A 20,089-nucleotide genomic window follows, 5' to 3' on the forward strand; every position below is an offset into this window, starting at 1 on the left:
CAGTGGCAGTGATGTACCAGGGAACAGGAACTGATTTGGTGATGCTGTTTGTTTTGTTGAATATTTCAGATACTATTGCAAAGTGCCTTCAACTGAATATTTCAAAATGCTGAATTTTCTCATTTTTTTGATGTGAAAATTTAGCTTAGGCATTTCAACAATGACTTTAATGACCTGCAGTGTCCCTGTGATTTCTCATTCTGTATACCAAAAAATTTGCCTCTCCAACCAGAGGGAGTTTGAACATGTTCTATAGGTCTGAGTTTAAGTTGTTCTTGGTGCATGTGAGCAGAAATCTCCTCTTGCTGTTTCTGCTGCATGCTGTTCCTAGAACATATACATGATTTACTTTTAGCTGGTTGCCCCCAATAGTTATTTTAATGGTAACATTGCAGCTATATAATTTGCATAAGCTTTTCTGAGAGCAGCACCATAAAAGGTGAGACTAGCTGAAACAAATGATCTAGAAAAGTAGTGATTTGGGTATGTAGAGGAGACTTCCTGTAGCTATCTGGGGATGAAAGGAGCAGCAAAAGGGCAGGAGGGTGGCTTGAGATCAGGTTCAGAGGAGCTGTGATACAGTGCAAAATCTGTGCTTAGAGCCTGAGCAGGACATGATGGCTCCTTTGAGCTCCTTTGGAGTTGGAGGTGCTTAAGAGAGAGGGGACAGAGCTGGATTGGGTCTTCAAGTATCTTCTGCTCCTGAAATTTGTCTGTGCAGTCTGGCATTTTATGGGCAGTGCTGTGTGCACATAAATGAGCTGGTTGGGCTGGAAGGGTGAAGGCTTGCGTTTGGGAGCTTTCTGGGCAGGAGAGCTGGGAGCAGGAGATACTAACACCATCTCCACGAGGAACCCATTGCTTTTGGCCACCAAGAGCAAAATATCTGATGTGAAAAAGAAAGGGATGGCAACAAGGACTTGATAGAGAAACACAACTTGTACAGATCCCTGTGAAAATCCCCCTCACCCTACCATCCCTGACAGGATGTTCCTCCTACAAGCGTGAAGCCGGTGCCTAGAAACAAGCTGCAGGATCTTATTCCTGTGTAGTGGAGTGGTGGTGACAGAGAAAGGACTCTGAAGTTGCTAAGGGTCTCCTTGTTTGTTTGCTGATGGTCTAACAGCTCCCTTGGTCAGAGACAGCTCTCCTTGTTAACAAAAAGGCAGTGAATTATTTAGCAGCTGAAAATGCCAGATGGCAGTGGCTCTGCTGCTTACAGGAGGAGGGGAGAGAGAGACATGCACATGGTGAGGAACAGATTGAGAGCATTGCCATAGCAAAGAGCAGACCCTGGCTAGAGGTCCTGGTGGCCCAGGTGACGAGCAGGAGGCAGGCAAGCCAGGGCAAACAGCTGCTGCTTGCCAGAGTAGCTCCCTCACTTCTTATAGGTCTCTTGTAGAGGTCCCTTGTCAGGGGTCATTACCCTGATGGGACCACGCTGGGACTTGAAGTACAGGACTGCCAGCCATGGCTGAGACACAGGCTGTGACTGAGGGCACTACAGGGAGGCTTTGCCAGCCCATCCATCCATCCATCCATCCATCCATCCATCCATCCATCCTCCACCTATGGGGCGGATGTATCAACCCCAAGTCTACTGGGATTCCCTTTGGAGAAGTATCAGCATATCCCAAGTGACCTGGCAGTTCTTTTGAGTGTCACACTAATGTTCAGCTGTCCTCACTTGGGCAGTGATGTCTCCAGACATCATAGTCTGGACAGATGGATGTGTATCTTTGTATATGGATAGGGACCTCCAAGGAGAACTGAAGATGCAGCATGGGCAGGTCTGTAGCAGACACTGAAGCCTATGGCTCAGGTGACATTTCACCATATGCACAGGAAAAGGGACTGCCACATGTCTGCATGTCCTGGGGAACTTGGTGCCTGTAGCTCAGCAGCTTCTGACACCCCTTCAAGACATCTATGCAGGTAGTCAGATGCCAGCCTAAAATTGTAAACCTCCCTCTTCCTCAGTTTTTTCTTTCCCTGGATGAGGAGGTTAAAGAGAGTCAGTCTCTCAGGCATGTAACATATGTCAGCTCCTGCACCAGCACTCCTGTCCTGCCCACTCTGGTCAGCTGAGGGTTGAGGGTTCCTCATGGGCTCCTCATGAACTTTAGGACAGGACTAATCTCCTTCTCGTGAACTTTAGGGCACGATTCTTCAAGCAGCAAACTGCAAGGTCTACGAGAGAGAGGCTGAGGCCACAGCCATGCATATAAAATCAGGTGCTACTGTAGTCCCCCATCTATCACACTGACACAGCACAAGTAAATGTTTCCCAACAAGAGGAAATCTGTGTAGAGCTTTGGAATACCTCCTTTCTAAGCCAAGTAATTTTCTGTGTGCTGTCTCTGCTCCCCAAGGACTTCTCAATTAGGTTTCCTTTAGTGTTGAAGATTTGATCTTGTTTGGTCTTGGTGACAAAAACTGCCATAAACACTTTGTGTCTCCACATCCCTGGAGGTCCCATCTGTCTTTGTTTGCATTCTCCTCCACTGCTTAATCAAACCCTGGGTCCTGTTTCTCTTCCTCCACCCTGTTCATGTGGGCTTTGAGCAGCCTCCAGCAGGGATTATCTGGTGCTGGGTGACTGCAGGGGCTGTAGCAGGGTCTCAGTTGTGGCTGGAATATCGATGAAAAGGAAAGAGAGGAATGAATGCTCAGTGGCTTGAATGCAAACCTCCCAGAAGTACATGTTGTAAACCACTCTTGAGTTTTCACATAGCCTTTCCACTGGTCACAATATACTGACTTCAATATATTGTGCCCACCATGTCTGCAAGGCAAGGCACTTATATAGCTCCTTATAAACTTCAGGCAGGCCTGAAAATGTTCTTGTCAGGTGCACAAGGTCCTGAGAATAGGGATGTAGAATAATTGTGGTTGGAGGGGCCCCCTTGGAGGTCATTGATAAAAGCTCTTGCTCAGGGCCCAGGCCAGGAAATATTTGGCTGCTCAAGGTCTCCAAAGACTGGATCATCTCACCACAGACAGCTGTTCTTCTCTGAAGGCCATGCAGCTCTTCAGGCATGAGAAGCAGCTGGCTAAAGGTGTTAAGGGTGACTCCAAAGCACAGAGGCAGGACAGGCACATGAGGACATGAGACTCTGTCCCCCTTGTCCCTACCCCATGTTTGTTAGTGTTTGCTGTGCTGGTTCTCTCTCCTGATCTTTGAATGGTGGGTGCAGCAGCTGTTTGGTACTCTCCTGTGGCATCCCCATGAGTAACAGACTGCCATGCTGGCTGCTGCAGGGTGCTCCTTCTCAGGGGGTCCAGGCAGATTTGGAGAGGATCCTCTCCTACCTAAAGCATGGTGGTAGGAAAGCTTTTGGAAAAAAGCCACAGTGTTGGCCATTAATGGCCTTTAAGTGTCTCCTGCCAGTGAGGACTGTAACCTATGGTATCGGCTCCTGGGGAAGGTAGTGGGAAGCTAACTCTTTTAAGAAGCTAACTCTTCAGAAGAGATCAAGATATCTTGGGAGTAGCAATTCTGCTTGGGTGGAAAGATGGAAGGGAAGTCCTCTAACTCCTGAGTCACACAGATCATGGTGCTGGAGCAGGACAGCAGGCTCAGGGATATTCCATAGGAAATAAATACCTGTCTGTGAGGAGAGAAGCAAGTGCAGCCCCAGCAACCCAGTTGTCAATATTATCATTGCTGATTTTTTTCAGAAATTCAAACAAATGCTTCAGCTTCTCATTCCTGCCTGCTGACAACACCAGGGTGGCCATGACTCAACCCAGCTTCCAGGACTAGGAGCAGAGGTGGTGAGAGACCTGTCTCAGGTATGACAGAGACAACCAAATAGCATGGGGTTTAATGGGGTGGGGAAAGGGCAGGAAGTAGCTGTGAGATTTCTTCAGCAACACCCTCTGCCTTGCATCCAACAACCTGTCCCTGAGAGAGACTGGGACTGGGGAAGCTCTGAGACCACCAACCAGTCCTCTCCCCTCTCTACCCTTAGTGAGCCCTTCAGACCTTGATGGAAGGGACCTGGAGAAGCCATGGCTTCTTTTCAAACAAAGGCTTCTCCATCCTCACTTGTGCCTCTGTGTTGCAGGGTGGGACCTCACAGCGGTGTCGATGGAGAGCACGTCCTCCACGGAGCCAGCACCGGATGGTGCTGGCCTCACCTCGCTGGACGTGCTCCTCTTCCTGGAGGCGCCGGTGAACAGCACGGAGGAGCAGTGCTTCAGCGCCCGCTCCCGCAGCACCGTCCTGGAGGGGCTGCCCTTCGGAGGCGTGCCCACCGTGCTCGCCATCAACTTCATCCTCTGGCTGGTGAGGGGCCAGCAGGGGGGCATTTCTAGGGGCTCTGCAGCCCCTGCAGGCACTGACAGCCACACACAAGTCAGCCTGTGCAGTGGTGCACCTGGCAAACCAGGGAACAGGGATGAGTGCACTGGTGCACCTGGCAAACCAGGGAACAGGGATGAGTGCACTGGTGCACCTGCAAACCAGGGAACAGGGATGAGTGCACTGGTGCACCTGGCAAACCAGGGAACAGGGGTGAGTGCACTGGTGCACCTGTCTGAGGGGAAACAGGGAAGAGTACACTGGTGCGCCTGGCTGAGGGGGGAAGCAAAGGACACTTGGGCAGCATTGGTGAGGTCACAGAGCAGGAGTAGTTTGGGGTAAGAGTTTTGCTTGGGCTCATGAGTGGGAAAGCACAAAGGAGATATGAGGAGATCCAGTGGGGTGAGACCTTGCAGCAAAACACTTCTCTTTCTTCTTGCAGCTTCTCCTTCTGGTCTTCTCATGTCTTCGGAAAGCAGCTTGGGACTACGGGCGCCTGGCACTGCTGATGGACAATGACAGGTGAGTAGGATGCAGAGCTGCTGCAGGTGATGGCTCCATTCTCTTCAAGAGGGCTGGAAGAAAGGCCAGCACTGTGGCATGACACAGAGTTCAGCAGGTGTCCCTCCTTCCTACTGGGAATGGCCTGGTGCCCCCATTTCCCATGGAGACACAGCCACCATCTGCTACAGGGAGAGGGAAAGCCCAGGCCAGCTTTCATTCCCTCTAGCATTTGTTGACAGTGTTCTTGGTGCCATTGGGGGCACTGTTCTGGGAAGGACAAAGAGCTGTTTTTCAGTGGAGACTGTGCTGCTGCCTCTTCTCCTGCCATTCTCTTGGGATGAACGGGACTGTCTGGTGGAGGGGGCAGAGGGAGACACACAGCAGTAACACTGTTCCTCATGTCACCACAGCAACTTCCTGGCCCATCCTCTGGGCTAGGTGCAGAATTCCACAAAAATAAGCAGTTTTGTGGTAAAAGTAGAGCCCAGACCATATTTCCAGGTGGGCTGTACTACATACAACAGCTTGCCTGCCAGAGCGCAGCTCACCTTAGGCAGCAAAGCATCTTTCCTTGCACAGGCTAGTGCACACAGGAGGGGTCTGTGCAAGTCTGGGCAGCCCACAAGAGTAAGATCTGTTAAAGTCCTTCTTCTGCCTTCTCCCCTCCAGTTCCTTTTGGCCTCTGAATCTGGAGCTGAGTCTGATGATGAATATGTGATGTTTTCCCTTCACCAGTAAGATCAAAGGGCAATCAGGATTTAAAATGCAAGCTCTGATTAGATTCCTTTTTACTGTAAAACCAATTGAGACATCTGAAAGCAGTGGAATAGAAAATATCTGGTTCAACAGTCCCTTGTAATGGAGCTGCAGCTCCATCTCCATGAGCTCATCATGGGTCAGGCCACAAAGAAGCTGGGGAGAATGTGTTGGTGTGGAGGCAGCAAGATGCAACCCCTTTGTCCCAAGCCCAGAGGTAATCACTGTACCAGCCCCAGTGTAGAATGTGGGAAGGGGGGGAGAGATTTCTTGGACTGCTGTGCTAGGAAGGACTTCTCCAAGGGTGCTTATCCTCTCATGTCTGCTGCTTCACTTCTGCCTCACCCCTCTGCTCCTCCCCTCGCTGCAAAGCCTGACGTCGCTTTTCTATGGAGAGCAGAGCGAGAAGGAGAAGTCCCCATCAGAGAGCAGCCCTCTGGATGCTGACAACAAGGATGTGGTGAGTGCCAGTGGCTGTGGCTGTGGGAACCTGGGCTGGGCTTGTCCCAGCCCAGCCTGTCCTGTTCTTCATCAGAAACCCTGGTCAGAAGTTAAGTGTGGGAAATTAAATCTCCTGCCCAACACTCTTCAGCAGTGGGGAGTTCCTGGAAGCTGGAGGGTTTTTTGTCCTGGATTCTTTGAGGCATCTATTTTGAATGGCAGTTTGGAGGGGATGCCCCTGTTGGCCAGCATCTCCCAGCTGCATGGCTCTCCTTGCAGCTGTGTGGATCCAGTATGATGCATGGCCAGAGCCCAGCTGCATGGCTGCAAGAATCTTTCCCACCCCTCAGGATCAAGTCCCCCACACCATATTTCCTCCTCTGCCAGCATGGTGGGGCTTTAAAGTAAAATCTCCTTCTCTCTAGCACATCAGGCTTTCCTGGAAACAAACAAAGACTGACATTTCTTGCTGTCTCTTTCTTTTTTGGCAGCAAAACTCGAAAATCAGTCACTGGTACGACTGTGATAAAATGTCATGACTTATTAAAAAATATAGGTAGGAAAGAAGCAAAAGACACAAAATCCTTGCAAGGTGGCAGGAGGCCTCTTTAAAGGCTCTGTACCAGGTGCTCTGGGCAAATGTGTATTGCTCATCAAAAAATAAGTGAGAAAGACTACAGGGAAAGCCAGCACACTAAAGAGCAGATTAAAGGAGATTATTAGAAGCAAGAAGACATCCTTTGAAAAATCAAACTGTTCACAAATGAGGAAAATCTCAACTCTGCCAGGTTAGATGTAGGATACACTAAGAGGGGAGAAGAGCAGTTTTGAGGAGAAATTTGTAGAGAGCGTAAAAAGTCCAGAATCACAAAATCACAGAATGGGCAGAGTTGAGAGGAACCAACAGGGTCATCTGGTCCAACCTCCTTGTTCAAGCAGAGTCATCTTACAGCACATGGCACAGGATTGTATCTTCAGTATCTCCAGTGAAGGAGACTCCACAACCTCTCTGGGCAATCTGTTACAGTGCATGGTGCTTTCTTCCAGTCCTCAGGCATCTTTCCTGATCACCAAGGCCTTTCAAAGATGATCATGAGCTGCCTTGCTGTGGTGTCCACCAGCTCTCTCAGAATGCACCCTGTCAGAGCCCACAGACTTGTGGATGTCAGGTGTGCTTAGGTGTTTTCTAACCCAGTCCTCCTTCACCAGGGGAATGTCTGAAAACCCATGTGTGTACACAGTGACAGGGAATAAGCTAGTTAGGGCACAAGAACTTAGGTTCTCATGTAGCACTCTGCAGCAGTGCCACCTCAGCACTTGCTAGTGGCAAAAAACATGCATTGAATGTTAGGGACTGTCATGGAAGGGGAAGAGGAGGGAGCTCTGGAAGCAGGAGCCTGTTGCAGTGATGCTCCTTAATGTTCAGAGGAAGCTGAAGTCCAGCAAGTCACCCCTGAAACACTGGGTTAATGCTTGACTTCAGCTTCTGCAAATCCTCCTGCAGCCAACAGTATGCAGCTGACATCCATCAGGATGGTTGATGTTTGTAGAGAGACTTCCCTGTCCCTTTATACCCCTGCCCCAGCAGACTCCTTGTTCCCACTCACAGAAATTATCTTATCACTGCTTTCAGGAAAGTCACATGGTCTATCAGGGCTGGAAGAGAGGTTGTGCTCAGCTTCCCATCAGCTCTTTGGAGTGTGTTTTCCTTGCTTCTCCTGAGGCAGCTGCCTTTGCCATTGGGTTGAGCACTGCTGAGCTGTCTTGGGCACTGCCTCCATTTGCTCAAGGCCACAGGCACTGCACTGCCTCTGCGTGTTTCCCCAGCACATGTTGTGACTTGGTCCCTCACTAGGGAGGTGGGGGTGATTGTCCTTGTCTCATCCTGACTCTTTTTCCTTCTAGGGATTCTGTTCCTGGCTACTTTCTATCTACCAGATGAAGTAAGTGTGTGTGCTTGGCATTATGTTCTTGCCCCACCACTGCCCACCCATGGGGAACTAGTGCCCACAGGTGGTGGCCCATCACCAGGAGCTGCTGGGAGCAGTGGCAGAGGAGAGCCCTCTTAAAACATCCTCTCTGAAGAGAGAGCAGAGAGCTCACCTCTGCATTTCCTTCTGGTCCCTAGATCCTATCCCAAAGAAAAGGGCTTCAACCTCTCCTGTACACCAATTGTGTAATGAGATGCAGTTGGAGGGCTGCTTGGGTCCCTCATTTCCTCTGTGCTCAAATCCTTTGTGCCACTGTCAGGCTGTCATGAGTTGCTGTGGGTTGTGGGAAACTGGAGCAAGCCAGTGTCCCCATGACAGGAGGTGGTGGGGAGGAACCACCAGCACTGACCCCCACCTGCCTCTCTCCAGGGATGAGGAGATTCAGAGCAAGTGTGGGATCGATGCCACCACCTACCTCTCCTTCCAGCGGCACCTCCTGGTCCTGCTGATGCTGGTTTGCGTGCTCTCCGTGGCTGTCATCCTGCCTGTCAACTTCTCTGGGGACCTCCTGGGTAGGTGCTTCCCTAGTCACAGGATGACTCAGGGGTGCCATGCAAGCTTCTGAGCCTTTGGACAAACATTGTGCCTCTGGGAAAGAAGGAGAAAAAAACCCCTCTCTCAGAAGCCCCCATGTGAGCAGGAGCTCACCCTCAGCTGGGTGACAGAGGAGCATAAGAGGCTGGGAAATTCAGGGCAGTGGGAACTTGGGGATCTGGGAGATGGGAAAGAAGGGACCAAAGACCACAGCCAATAACTGCAATATGGACATGCACACTGCACTGTGTTCTCTTAACCTTCTGCTTCTCCTCTTCCTCTGCAGGACACAATCCTACCCACTTTGGCCGGACAACCATCGCCAACATCCCAACTCAGTAGGTGCTCCCACAGGCAGGGGGGCTGTGTGTGCTGCTGGGAGCACCTAGGCACAGTACTCACCACAGCCCTGTGGTGGCGACAGGGACAGGTCCATGTGAGCCTCACACCACTCACACTGGCTCTCCTGTCTCTCTGTACTACATGAGCACAGTTAGGGCAGCCAAGCCAGTGGCACTGCTCTTGCACCCCACTGCTGGCAGAAGTGCTCTTGGGGATGTTGTGTAGCTGCATCTCTGTAGTATCTCAATCAAGAGCCTGGGTGCTGCCCCTCAAGTTCCTGGGGTGAGTGTCTGAGAGCTGGCACTGGGGGGTCCTGCTGGGTGGAAGGGGTGGCCATGAGTGAGATGCTGAGTGCCAGGCTGGTCCTTGTGCCACATGCTCACCACAGTGTTCACTGCTCCCCACTTCCTCTCTTGCAGAGACCGTCTTCTGTGGCTGCACAGCATCTTCGCCCTAATCTATTTTATCTTCACCGTCCTTTGTATGGCTCACCACTCTGTGCACCTGGAATACAGAGAGAATGAGAAGGTGAGAAACCACCTCTCCTCCAACCCTGCCTTGTTCAGTGCTGCTAATGGCTAACTTCTTGCTTTGCACAAATGCTGGTCCCAGTAGTTACGGAGGTTTTCAGGAACAGTATGAAACTAGGCTGGCAGGGAAAGGTGTGGCTGTTTTTCACCAGCTTCTGGATAAAGTGACAGCCTGGAGGCAAATCTCTCTCTCTTGTCTTGTATCTTGAGACTGAAGTCCTGCTGTATTCATCTGTCTGGGATATGGCATTGTCTGGCTGTGCCCTCAGGGTTTGGGACTGGGCATTGAGGAGATCTGTGCTGACTTTCCTCTGGGGTGGCAGCTGGTGGCTCAGCTCGCTGCTGGATGGACAGGATGGCAGCATTCTGTCCTGCAGCTCCATCCTGCAGATCCATCCTGCAGATCCCATTGCCTCTTCTCTTCCGCAAGGTCGCTCGGACGCTAATGGTTACCCACATCCCCAAGGAGATCACAGACCCTTCACTTATCATCAAGCATTTCCAGTGAGTAGCCATGTGCCACAGCCTTGCTGGGTGGGTGGCAGGCAGGTGGCAGGGAGTGTCCCTGTCCCCTGGCTGCTGGTGCCACCATGTCCCTGTGCTTGCAGCGAGGCTTATCCCAGCTGCACCGTCACCAATGTCCAGTTTTGCTTTGACGTGCGCAAGCTGATGAAGCTGGATGCAGAGAGGTGAGTGCATGCATGTCCATGTGGCCTCTCTGGGAGGGTGTGCTGCTCCTGCCCACCACACCAAGGCACCCAGTCTGGCTTTATGTTTGTCTGTCTGATGCTCCCCACATGACCTTTGCTATCGGCTTCCTGGCAGGCGCAAAGCAATGAAGGGGCGGCTTTATTTCACCACCAAGGCACAGAAGGAGGGGAAGATCATGATCAAAACTCACCCCTGCGCCCGCATCTTCTGCTGCCACTTCTGTGGCTTTGATGAGGTGGGAGGCTGCAGGCAGGGCTGCAGGCAACACACCTGCACCACGGGCAAGGCAGAGCATGACAGCTTGCCCCTGCCCCAGCCCCGTGCACAGCACAGCCCTGGCTGCTCCCACAGGTGGATGCTGAGCAGTATTACGGGGAGCTGGAGGAGAAGCTCACAGATGAGTTCAATGCAGAGCGCAACCGCATCACACTCAAGCGGCTTGATATGGCCTTCGTCACCTTCCAGGACGAGCGGATGACAGCTGTGTGAGTGCCCCTCATGCACAGGCCATGGGGATGTCCATCAGCCTGTTGGCCACCACTGCCGGGGAGCTGGGGCACCTTGCCAGCTTTTCCCACCAAAGCCAGGCAGTGGGTTGGTCTCTTCTTTGCCTCTGCCATCTGTGGCATTGCCTGCCCTGTTTAGGCTGTGGGAAGCGTCTCACGAGAAGTGAGCCCTGACCCCTGGCTCCCTCTTCCTGCAGGATTTTGAAGGACTACAGCCACATCCACTGCCGCAAGCACCCCCAGCAGTCCTCTGTCACCACCGTGGTCAAGTCACACCACTGGGGTGTTTGCTATGCCCCTTCACCCAGTGATATCATCTGGTGAACCCCCACGGCAGGAGGGAGGGAGGCAGGGGGAACAAGCAGATATGGGGAAGCCCATGTCCATACCTATAAGGAGCCCATGTACCTAGCTATAAGGAGACTATGCCCATAGCTGTAGGGAGCCCAAATAGCTGTAGGAAACCTGTGTCTATCTGTAGGACACTTTCCAAGGGTGATGGGGGCTGAAAATCCCTCCTATTGCCACAGCAGAAGTCAGCAGGAGCAATTGGGGTGATCCTCCCAAAGGTGGCAGGGCCCAGCCAGCTGAGATTAGATTGCCAGACTGTGATTTCTCTGGCCTGGTTCCAAAGGCTCCTGATGGTATGAGCCTCCACTGTGGCTATTCTCTGGTTTGAGGGGCTCTGCATATGACAGCAAAGCACTGTGGGGAGGGGAAGAGGGCGAGCTCAGAACAGTGTCTGCCAGGATGGTTGGTGCAGATAGCAGGAGGCAGAGCTTCATGAAGCTATGATGGGAGGCCCAGGACACAGGGGCCTCATCCTCATCATGTTCAAGTTGTGTTTTCCTCTTACAGGGAGAATTTATCAGTCCGCGGCACATCGTGGTGGGTGCGATTCATTCTGCTTAATATCTGCCTGTTCCTCCTTCTTTTCTTCCTCACAACGCCAGCCATCATTGTCAACACTATGGACATGTTCAATGTCACACACCCTGTGGAGAGCCTCAAGGTAGTCCCTAACCCATGCCAATTTTCCTGAAAGTCTGTAATTTCCAGGCTTATCTGTGACAGGTGGAGGGCACCAGCTCTACACTGTCCTAAGATGAGCCATCACCAGGATGGGTATTGATGGGAAACAAAGTCCATCCCCTTCTCGTTGTGTTTCCAGTGGCAGAGCCCTGGGGCAGCACCTGAGCTTTGGTGCTGATGCCTCCATGGGGGCAGGCAGTTTGCTGTCTATTCAAAAAGAAAGGTTTGGAAAGAGCTCAGGAGATGTCAGGAGCTGCCAGCAGCACAGCCCCTTCTTGCTCATTGACCTGTGAGCTTTTGGGTGGGCACTGGGGCTCAGAACATGGCTGTGGTGCCCTTGGTTGGTCTCAAGTTCTTATTTCCTGAAACAAATGCCCCTGCTCAGGGAGGGGATGCTCCAGCCCACCCGCCACACAGACCATTGTGTGCAGTCTCCAGCCTGGCTGTGCTATGGTGGGTTGCTGAGGGGGTGTTTGGCCTCTCTCTTCCTGCAGAACCCCATCATCACCCAGTTTTTCCCCACGCTGCTGCTCTGGGCCTTCTCTGTCTTCCTGCCCTTCCTTGTCTACTACTCAGCATTCTTCGAGTCTCACTGGACAAGGTAATGGGGCTGGTCCCCACAGCCCCCAGGGCTGCCACAGATGGGAGGAACTGCAGTGGAAAGGGGAACCCAGCCTGCAGGGAGGCAGGCAGTGAGCAGCAGACCCCCCCAGTGGAGCAGAGCCCCCTGGGTCCATGCACAAAGGAGCCATTTGCTTCCCAAAGTCCTCAACACTTTCAGACTACTGACAAAGTCAGTTGGTTTTAAGATGGATCTTAAAGATGGAAGAAGTTTGTAAGAGGGACGGTGTGATGGTGGACTGGCAGCAGCAGGGCCATCCCAGGCATGCTTCCAGTCCAAGGCGGAGGTATGGGTTCAAGATGCTTAAAGTAGGGGAAACTGCCCAGCTCCTACAAGGAGCTCTCTTTGTCTTGACCCTCCATCAACCCCAAACCCTGTGCCTCATCTGGTAAGTCCTTGCAGGAGCTTTGTCACCACCTCCCTTCCTTTTTCTGGGGGAAACAGGTCATGAATTCACGTTAGACATCTGCCTCTTATTGGGTGTCTATACCAGCAGGGATGGTAGGAGAGGGCAAAGATGAAGGAGAGGAGAGGCTGCAGCAGATTCCTCATGGTGACACACCCTAGCCTGGGAGAGTCTTTGCAAGGCCCCAGTGGATGTACAGACCAAATGCACACAGCTTTGTGAAGCAGGGAGTAACTCCTTGGTGAAAAGCGAGACCAAGCCCAGCCCCGCACCCCACCTTCTGCCCTTTCCCAAAAAAGTGCAATGTTCTTTTCTTGTCTTCCCTCTCTGCAGGTCAAGTGAAAATCAGATCACCATGCACAAGTGCTTCTTCTTCCTGGTGTTCATGGTTATCATCCTGCCCTCGCTGGGTCTGAGCAGGTACAGACACCCTGCCATGCTGCTCCCCCTGCTCCTAAGCTGCCAGGATCACACCTAGGCCCTGCAATCCAGCCCCAAAGGGCTAAGATCCCATTGCCCACCGAAACACGGTGATCTCTGGGGAGGAAAACACTTCTTTAGCAGTGCTGAGCCACTCATACATGGTCACAGATGGAAACCTTCCCTGCAGAGGAGTGGAGCAGAGCAGCTTACCAGGCTGACACAGCTGACCCAAGGGGGCTGGTGGCAGTGATCAGCTGATGCTTGGGTTCAGCAGACCCTAAAATGACCTGGTCAGGTCCTGCATAGCTCCAGCTACAGTAATCCTGGCGGCCATTCAGGAGGCGAGCACACGCTCCACAGTGGTCTCGTGTGGCAGAAGGGGCTGCCCTGGCAGTGTAGGGTGCAGAGGGTTTTGCCCATTCAGGACAGGGAAAAAAGCACGTTCCTGCTGGGTGTCTCTCACATTGCTCTGTAGCTCCCCCTCTGTCTGAGCTGCTCCTCTTGTATCCCCTCCAGCCTGGACCTGTTTTTCCGCTGGCTCTTCGACACCCACTTTCTGGATGAGGCTGAAGTCAAGTTCCAGTGAGTAGCAGGAAGCTCCCAAACTTCCCAGGCAAGCGGGAGCACCTGTTGTCCACCGCCAGCAGCTCTTGCAGCTCCTGCCTGAGCATTCTCTCACTGTGTCACCTCTCTGTCCCCGGGGCAGGTGCGTTTTCCTCCCAGACAATGGCGCCTTCTTCGTCAACTATGTAGTGACCTCCAGCCTGATTGGGACGGCCATGGAGCTGCTGCGCATCCCAGGCCTCCTCGTCTACACTGCTCGCCTCTGCTTCGCCAAGTCCGAGCCCGAGCGGCTCCATGTCAAGCGGGTATGTGGCTCTGGTCACCTGGGAGCCTTCGTGACCCCAGTGCAGCAGAGATGCACTCCCTGCAAACTCAGGCTGTCGTGGTTCTGTGGGGATGCTTATGGGGATTTCTTCAGGCCCCTTGGGGGCTAGTGGGGGTGAGGCAGTCCTGTGGGCCAGGCTGCAAGTGCAGGCTTTGCAGTGACAGAGGTGGCAATTACTCTGTTGGTTGTGCCCCAGAGTCAAGCTTACCAGTTCCAGTTTGGACTAGAGTATGCCTGGACCTGCTGTATCTTCTCTGTTGTCATGACCTACAGCATCACCTGCCCTATCATCGTCCCCTTTGGTGAGTATGATCCCATGCCCATGGTCCCAGCCATGCCAAGAACAGCCTGTCCCAGCCACCGGCAGCAGCACGGGAGTGCAGGCTTCCTGCATGGTACAAAGGGCACCCTTGGGCATCATTCCCAGGGCCTGCCCTGCTCTCCCTGTGGCCTGGCTGTCCCCACTGCCCTCCATCCAAATGGCTCCTCTCGTCCCACCAGGGTTGCTCTATATGCTGCTCAAGCACATGGTTGACCGGTACAACATTTACTATGTGTACATCCCCACCAAACTGAACCAGCGCCTCCACGTCGCCGCCATCAGCCAAGTTGTGGTGGCCCCCATCCTCTGCATGTTCTGGCTGCTCTTCTTCTCCGTCCTGCGCCTCGGTAGGGAGAGCCTGGGGCTGCGCCCTGCCACTGCTGAGGGTCCTGTCTGATGTTTGGGGGTGATGAGCCACTGGTGTCACCCTTGAGTTAGACGTGGCATGGAGGGTGATAAGGGTGGTGTGAAGACCTGGCAGATGAAGGAGGTGTCAGCTTGTATTTTGGGAAGGGGGTTGAGAGCTTGTAAAACCCAAAGCAGGCACCAGCCTGGGGCTCAGCTGGACGTGCAGCAGGTTCTTGGAGACTTATGTGCTGCCCCAGTGTCTCTGTGCTCTAGGTCCCACCCGGCCTGTCACCCTCTTCACCTTTGTGGTCCTCCTTTCCTGCATCATCTTCTCCTTCTTTGGCCTCTGCCTGAAGAAGCTGCAGCCACGGAAACCCTCAAGCTACCAGGTGAGCGCAGCCAGCCACCTGCTCTGTTCCTTCACCCCAGTGCATCCCCTCCTGGCTTGCCCTGGGGAATCTGAGATAGCACCTGGCTGTCCCTACCAAAGCTGGGCCCTCCAAACCATGATTTCCTCATGGCCTCCTTCTCCTCAGATGTCTGACCAGTCTGAGGGCGCCTTCAATGACGTGGAGCGGAGCAGCGTTTCCTCCACCCCTAACTCCAATGTGAGTACCCCTTCCCAGCCCTGCTGTGGCCGTCTGCTCTCGCTCCCCTGGTCCTGATGGCCCCCTGCCCCCCGGGGCAGCTCTTTGTGGCCACTGTCCTGCAGGAGCCTGAGCTGAGCCTGACGCCGGCAGCCTCTCCGGCACACCAGTCCTATGGCACCATGGGCAACCACCTGGAGCCAGCAGAGGATGGGGAGGATGGGGGGCTGCAGAGCTTCGAGACAGAGCTGGAGACCGTGGAGGGCGAGTACAGGAGCGGCCCCGTGATGGAGAGCCAGGCTCGCTACCAGTGAGCATCCCTGCCACAGCTGAGACTGTGCTGGGAGCGGAGGACGTGCCCTGGGGCAGGAGGAGCCTTCCCTGCACTGGTGGGGCCACCTTGCTGATGGGGCAGGGGATGACAAGACTGATGTGAGGGAGAGACCCCATTGCATGGGCAGTGGCAGGAGGGTCTGATGGTCCTTCCTGTTGCCTGCACTGGCTGAGCCCCCTAGTGCCCCCCTGTCCCCATCTTCCTCTTCCAGCACACATGGGGAAGAGGGGGTGCAGCAGAATAGGGAGAGGGTCTCTCTGAGAGGCCATGCTTTTGGGGGCAGGAGGGAGGCCCTGTCCCCTCTGAGAGGAGGAAGCAGCCCAGACAGCCCAGATGAATGTGCCTGCCACCACGCTGTCCTCTGGGTCCTCAGTGGCAGGGGACAGCCACCCGTAACCCTTGCATCTCACCCCAGCCATCCACTGCTCAGGCAGCTGCTGCCTCCCCTGCTGCTGGCCTGCAGGCTGCTGCCTGCCCCTCTTTGCCCATTTCAGCAGGGACTGCTGACATGCCTGTGCTTTGGTGGAGGAGGTGAGTGTCCCTACATCTGCCACCAGAGCCCCTACATGAGCACCAACAGCCCTGCACCAAGGTAGGCATCAAATGCAAGCCCAACTCTTCCTCAACCTCCCACCCCATCCCCCCCATCTTGTTGCACAATGCCTGTGCCCTTGGGCTCTTGAGGAGAAGTGGAAGGTCAAGAGACAAGTGTGTTTAATGGCTTTGAGGGCAGCTCCTTTTCAATCCTCTTCCCTGGCAGCGCCCATCGTGCTCATGCTCTCACTGGGGCTGCCCATGGGACCCAGAATAGCTCTGTCCTAATGCAGCAGAACAGGGGGGACAGGTGGAGGCTGGCAGGACCTGGGCTTCCAGGTCCTCCTGGTCCACCACATCCTGCCTGCCTGTCCTTGTCCACAAGCTGCAGCTGTGGGATGCTCCCCCAGTAGCCACACTGCCTCTCAAGTGTGAGTCCTGCTGTGATTAGTGTAAATGTGCCATTACCTGCCCAGACAGCATCCCTGGAGTTTTCCAGCTCATCCAGAGTACCTGTGGTGGCCTCTGGGGATGAAGGTTTATCCTCATTCTCCTCAGCTCCTCTCCCACCATAACCCACCTGGGCATGCTGGCTCCTCACTCAGCCCTGCTTTGGCCTCAGGGCTGATTTTCCTGCCCCTGATTCTCCTGCTAGCTTCAGAGCAGCCAGAGTTGCATCGTCCCAGGGCAGTGCAGGGAGGGAAGGGAGGAAGGCACAGCTCTGCCAGCACCAGGGCTGCTGGCATGCCGAGTGCTGTTGTGTGAAGGCAGATGCTCCTTGGCACCGGTTAGCATTAGCAGTGCCGCTGGGAGGAGGGGTAGTGTGCCAGCTCTGGGCTGGGGGGAGGTTAAGAGGCAGCCCAGCAGTGAGAGCATTAAGGGGGCCCTTAGGACGTTCCTGTGGGGCTGGTGGATCTCAGCTCAGCCGGCTGGCAGTCCCATGGCCCCCGTCCCACCTGCGCTCCTGCACGCTGGGGCGGTGGCTGTGGCACCCTAGCCACAAAGGGGCTGCCTCGGGGGAGCCTTGAGGTCAGACACACCCTTCTAATCCCAAAAAGTTCCCTGGGGGGTTGTGGCCTCCTGCCCAGGTGCCCCCGTGGCTGCCCACAGCTCAGCTGCTCCCCTCACTGCCTGCTCCAGAGGCAGCCCCGGGCAGGGCACGGGGATGCTGGTGGCCTCTCTGAGGGTGGAAGCAAGTGCCTGCTAGTGGCACTGTGTCCTCGGGAGCTCGGGCTGCTGGTCTGATTGCCCTTAGCTGCCCCTCTGCAGGAATGTGCCAGAGGTCTGTACCTTCTTGTGATTTATTGCTATGACCGTGCCTTGAATAAAATGACTTCACCCAGCTGCTGCCTGGCGTCGTCGCCCCCATGCGTCCTCCTGGCACTGGTTTAGGGGGAACCCTTGCCACTGGAGCCTTTTCCCACCTGTGGGCTGCTTTTGACCCTGCCTGGGACATCCTGCACATGCTTCAGTGGCAAGGAGACTGCTTGGACACATCCCCACCTCCAGACTGTGTGATCTATGATCACACTATGCCCACTATGATCTCCATAAAAACAAACCCCAACATATGGGCAGAAGCAGCAAAGTTTCAGGAGTGGGAGGGCACCTCACTGTCCCAGATAGACTGGCACAGCCCTTGGCACCATCCCCCCATTGAGGGTGGGCTGTGGGACACTCGTGTGCCTTTCTTGCCCACCTTCTGTCAGCAGTCACTCCATTGGCAGAGCTGGCTCAGAACACCACCAAAGGTGCAGATGCTGCTTGAGGGTAGCACAAGGGTGGCCTGGAGCCCCTCTGGGACCACAGCAAGGGTCAGGGACAGGAGGAACCCATCCCATCTGAGGATGGAGCGGTGTACCCAAAGTTGAACTACCCACCAGCAAGTCCCGGGGAAGGGGGTGAACACCATTTTGGAAGTCCTTCTCTAGATTTTGAGAGAACGATGTTCTTTTCTGCCTTCCTCCCTCCCAAAATACACACTATTTTTTACCTCAATTCCTACTTGAATGATTTGCCTCTGGTTTCAGCAGGTTCCTCCTGCTGGCTCCTCCTCAGCTTTCCTGGAGTGAGCCCTGCCACTCTGGTTAATGGCACAGGGCAGGAGGCATGGGGACAGCTTCCCTTTGGGTGAACACCTGGGAAATGTAAAACCCATCGCATGCCCCTACAGAGACCCCCCACGTTGGTAAGGAGAGGTAAACAGAGTTAACACAGGGCAGTGCTGTGCTGGGGAGCTCGCAGGGGCTCTGGCTGGGAGCTGGGATGGCCCCTGGCTGCAGCTTCCCCAGGCCTCACACCGGGAAGCTTCCCAGGGCCTGCTGAGCGTGTCAGCCCTGTCACACTGCACTCTGCCCTGAACCCCGCTCACACCCCGCTCCCTGAGGGCAGCCTGCACTCAGAATCCCTCACAGCCAGGCCCAGCAATGGCATGGAGTCTCCCACTGTGCCAGCTGCTGGCAGGCAGTGACAGGACCGTCCCCACTGGGCAGCAGCCACAGCAAAGGGGAGTCTGTGGGAGCTTAGCAAAACTCCCTGCTGGCACAGGCAGCCAAAGATGGGAGTGCTGCTGGAGCCTGCCAGGCTGGCCCTACCCTGCAGTGCCAGGTTTGGGCTCCCACCACCAGTCCTGAGACCAAGAGTGGGAAAATTAACTTTATCAATGACCCAAAGGGGGTATTTCTTTAAATTCAGATCTCTGCTGCTCTCCATGCCCTTCACAGCCCATCACACATTGCCTTTTGGAACAATCCCATCCTAAATGGGCAGCATGGCTCTCTCAGGATGTTTTTCCTTCTCTCCTGTGCCAGGGCTGGGATTTCCAGCCTTTGGAAGATGCTATTACAGACCCTGGCCTGGCTTCCCCACTCTAGGCACCATTCTTCCAGCATCAAGTGCCCAACTCTCACAGGGCTGGAAACCCTTCATGTCAAAGCTAGAACATGCTAGAAGACAGAACCTCCTGCATCCTCACCAGCTGCTCTCTGGGCAGGGCTGCTGGAATGACTCTGCAATCCAGTTATGGCAGAGTGGATGATGCTCCATGGAACCAGACAGGACTTCATTATGAAGTCCATGCTCTGCTGCTGATGATGACCAGCACTGGGTGACCAATGGCAGGTGACCAGCAACAGGTGAGCCTGTGCTATGACAAAACAAAAAAAGCAGTATCTGAACAACGGAAAAGGGAATTTTAGGCTGATTGCTTAAAATTCTGATTCCCTTAGAGATTATCAGACTTGAAGGGTCTGAGCAATCAGTAGCAGGGTGTCTCTGGTAGCACCTCCACTGCTCACCCGCTGAATTACCAGGCACAAAAGCTCCCAAAATGCTTTTGCTGGTGGATGCCTTCTCATGTCAGTCAAGCTGCACTACACAAGCGCTCCCAGTGACCAATATCTCCAAAGCTAGAATCAACAAGAAACTCCCCTCTGTCATTCTTTTTTCCTGGTCTGCTTGGGGCTTTTATATTAAAATAAACACAAGGCATCAGAAAAGGCGAAGACTCACTGTTGTTTTTTAATAAACAGTACAGCTGGGTATAAGAGGCACACAAACCAGTTCTCTTGGGAGTTACATAAAATGTGGCACAGAAGAGCAGACGTCAAGGAGCTGGGAAAGCTAGAGGGAGCAGGGATGGTTTGGGTAGTAACACCCATATCCCACCCATCACAGAGCTGCCTACTTGTCACATGGAGCCAGGAGGTGTCCCAAGATGCTGAAGGCTGATGCCCCATAACAGGTTTGCAAAGAGGACATTCCCAAACCCTTGTGCCCCCTACAGTGCCATCAAAGCCCCAGCTCCTCCATCCCTCACTACTGGGTGCAAGAATGGGGAGAACTCCACCTGACTCAGCTGATGGAGAGAGTCATGGGCCAGGATGGGCAGGACACCACCACACTGCAGGGCTGCAGGGGCAGAACATGGTACCATGGGGAGGACAAGGAACTCTGCCTGTTTCACAACACCT

General features: G+C 53.9%; 1 protein-coding gene across 1 annotated transcript in view; it reads left to right on the plus strand.

The window, feature by feature from the left end:
- TMEM63C (transmembrane protein 63C) overlaps nt 1-17,425 on the plus strand; it is a 31,883-nt gene extending 14,458 nt beyond the window's left edge. The window contains exons 2-24 of the mRNA XM_059474146.1: nt 3,682-3,795; nt 4,071-4,291; nt 4,749-4,828; nt 5,939-6,026; nt 7,913-7,950; nt 8,368-8,510; nt 8,819-8,870; nt 9,294-9,402; nt 9,835-9,908; nt 10,013-10,093; nt 10,230-10,350; nt 10,467-10,600; nt 10,819-10,941; nt 11,480-11,633; nt 12,148-12,254; nt 13,015-13,101; nt 13,621-13,686; nt 13,811-13,973; nt 14,190-14,295; nt 14,495-14,662; nt 14,937-15,052; nt 15,200-15,271; nt 15,352-17,425. Coding sequence (XP_059330129.1) covers nt 4,094-4,291; nt 4,749-4,828; nt 5,939-6,026; nt 7,913-7,950; nt 8,368-8,510; nt 8,819-8,870; nt 9,294-9,402; nt 9,835-9,908; nt 10,013-10,093; nt 10,230-10,350; nt 10,467-10,600; nt 10,819-10,941; nt 11,480-11,633; nt 12,148-12,254; nt 13,015-13,101; nt 13,621-13,686; nt 13,811-13,973; nt 14,190-14,295; nt 14,495-14,662; nt 14,937-15,052; nt 15,200-15,271; nt 15,352-15,564 — 2,493 coding nt within the window. The 5' untranslated portion in view covers nt 3,682-3,795; nt 4,071-4,093 and the 3' untranslated portion in view covers nt 15,565-17,425. The remainder of the gene's footprint in view (nt 1-3,681; nt 3,796-4,070; nt 4,292-4,748; nt 4,829-5,938; nt 6,027-7,912; nt 7,951-8,367; nt 8,511-8,818; nt 8,871-9,293; nt 9,403-9,834; nt 9,909-10,012; nt 10,094-10,229; nt 10,351-10,466; nt 10,601-10,818; nt 10,942-11,479; nt 11,634-12,147; nt 12,255-13,014; nt 13,102-13,620; nt 13,687-13,810; nt 13,974-14,189; nt 14,296-14,494; nt 14,663-14,936; nt 15,053-15,199; nt 15,272-15,351) is intronic.
- The last annotated feature ends 2,664 nt before the right edge of the window (nt 17,426-20,089 follow it).

The sequence above is a fragment of the Ammospiza nelsoni genome, chromosome 6 (genome assembly GCF_027579445.1).
Source record: "Ammospiza nelsoni isolate bAmmNel1 chromosome 6, bAmmNel1.pri, whole genome shotgun sequence".
NCBI lineage: Eukaryota > Metazoa > Chordata > Aves > Passeriformes > Passerellidae > Ammospiza > Ammospiza nelsoni.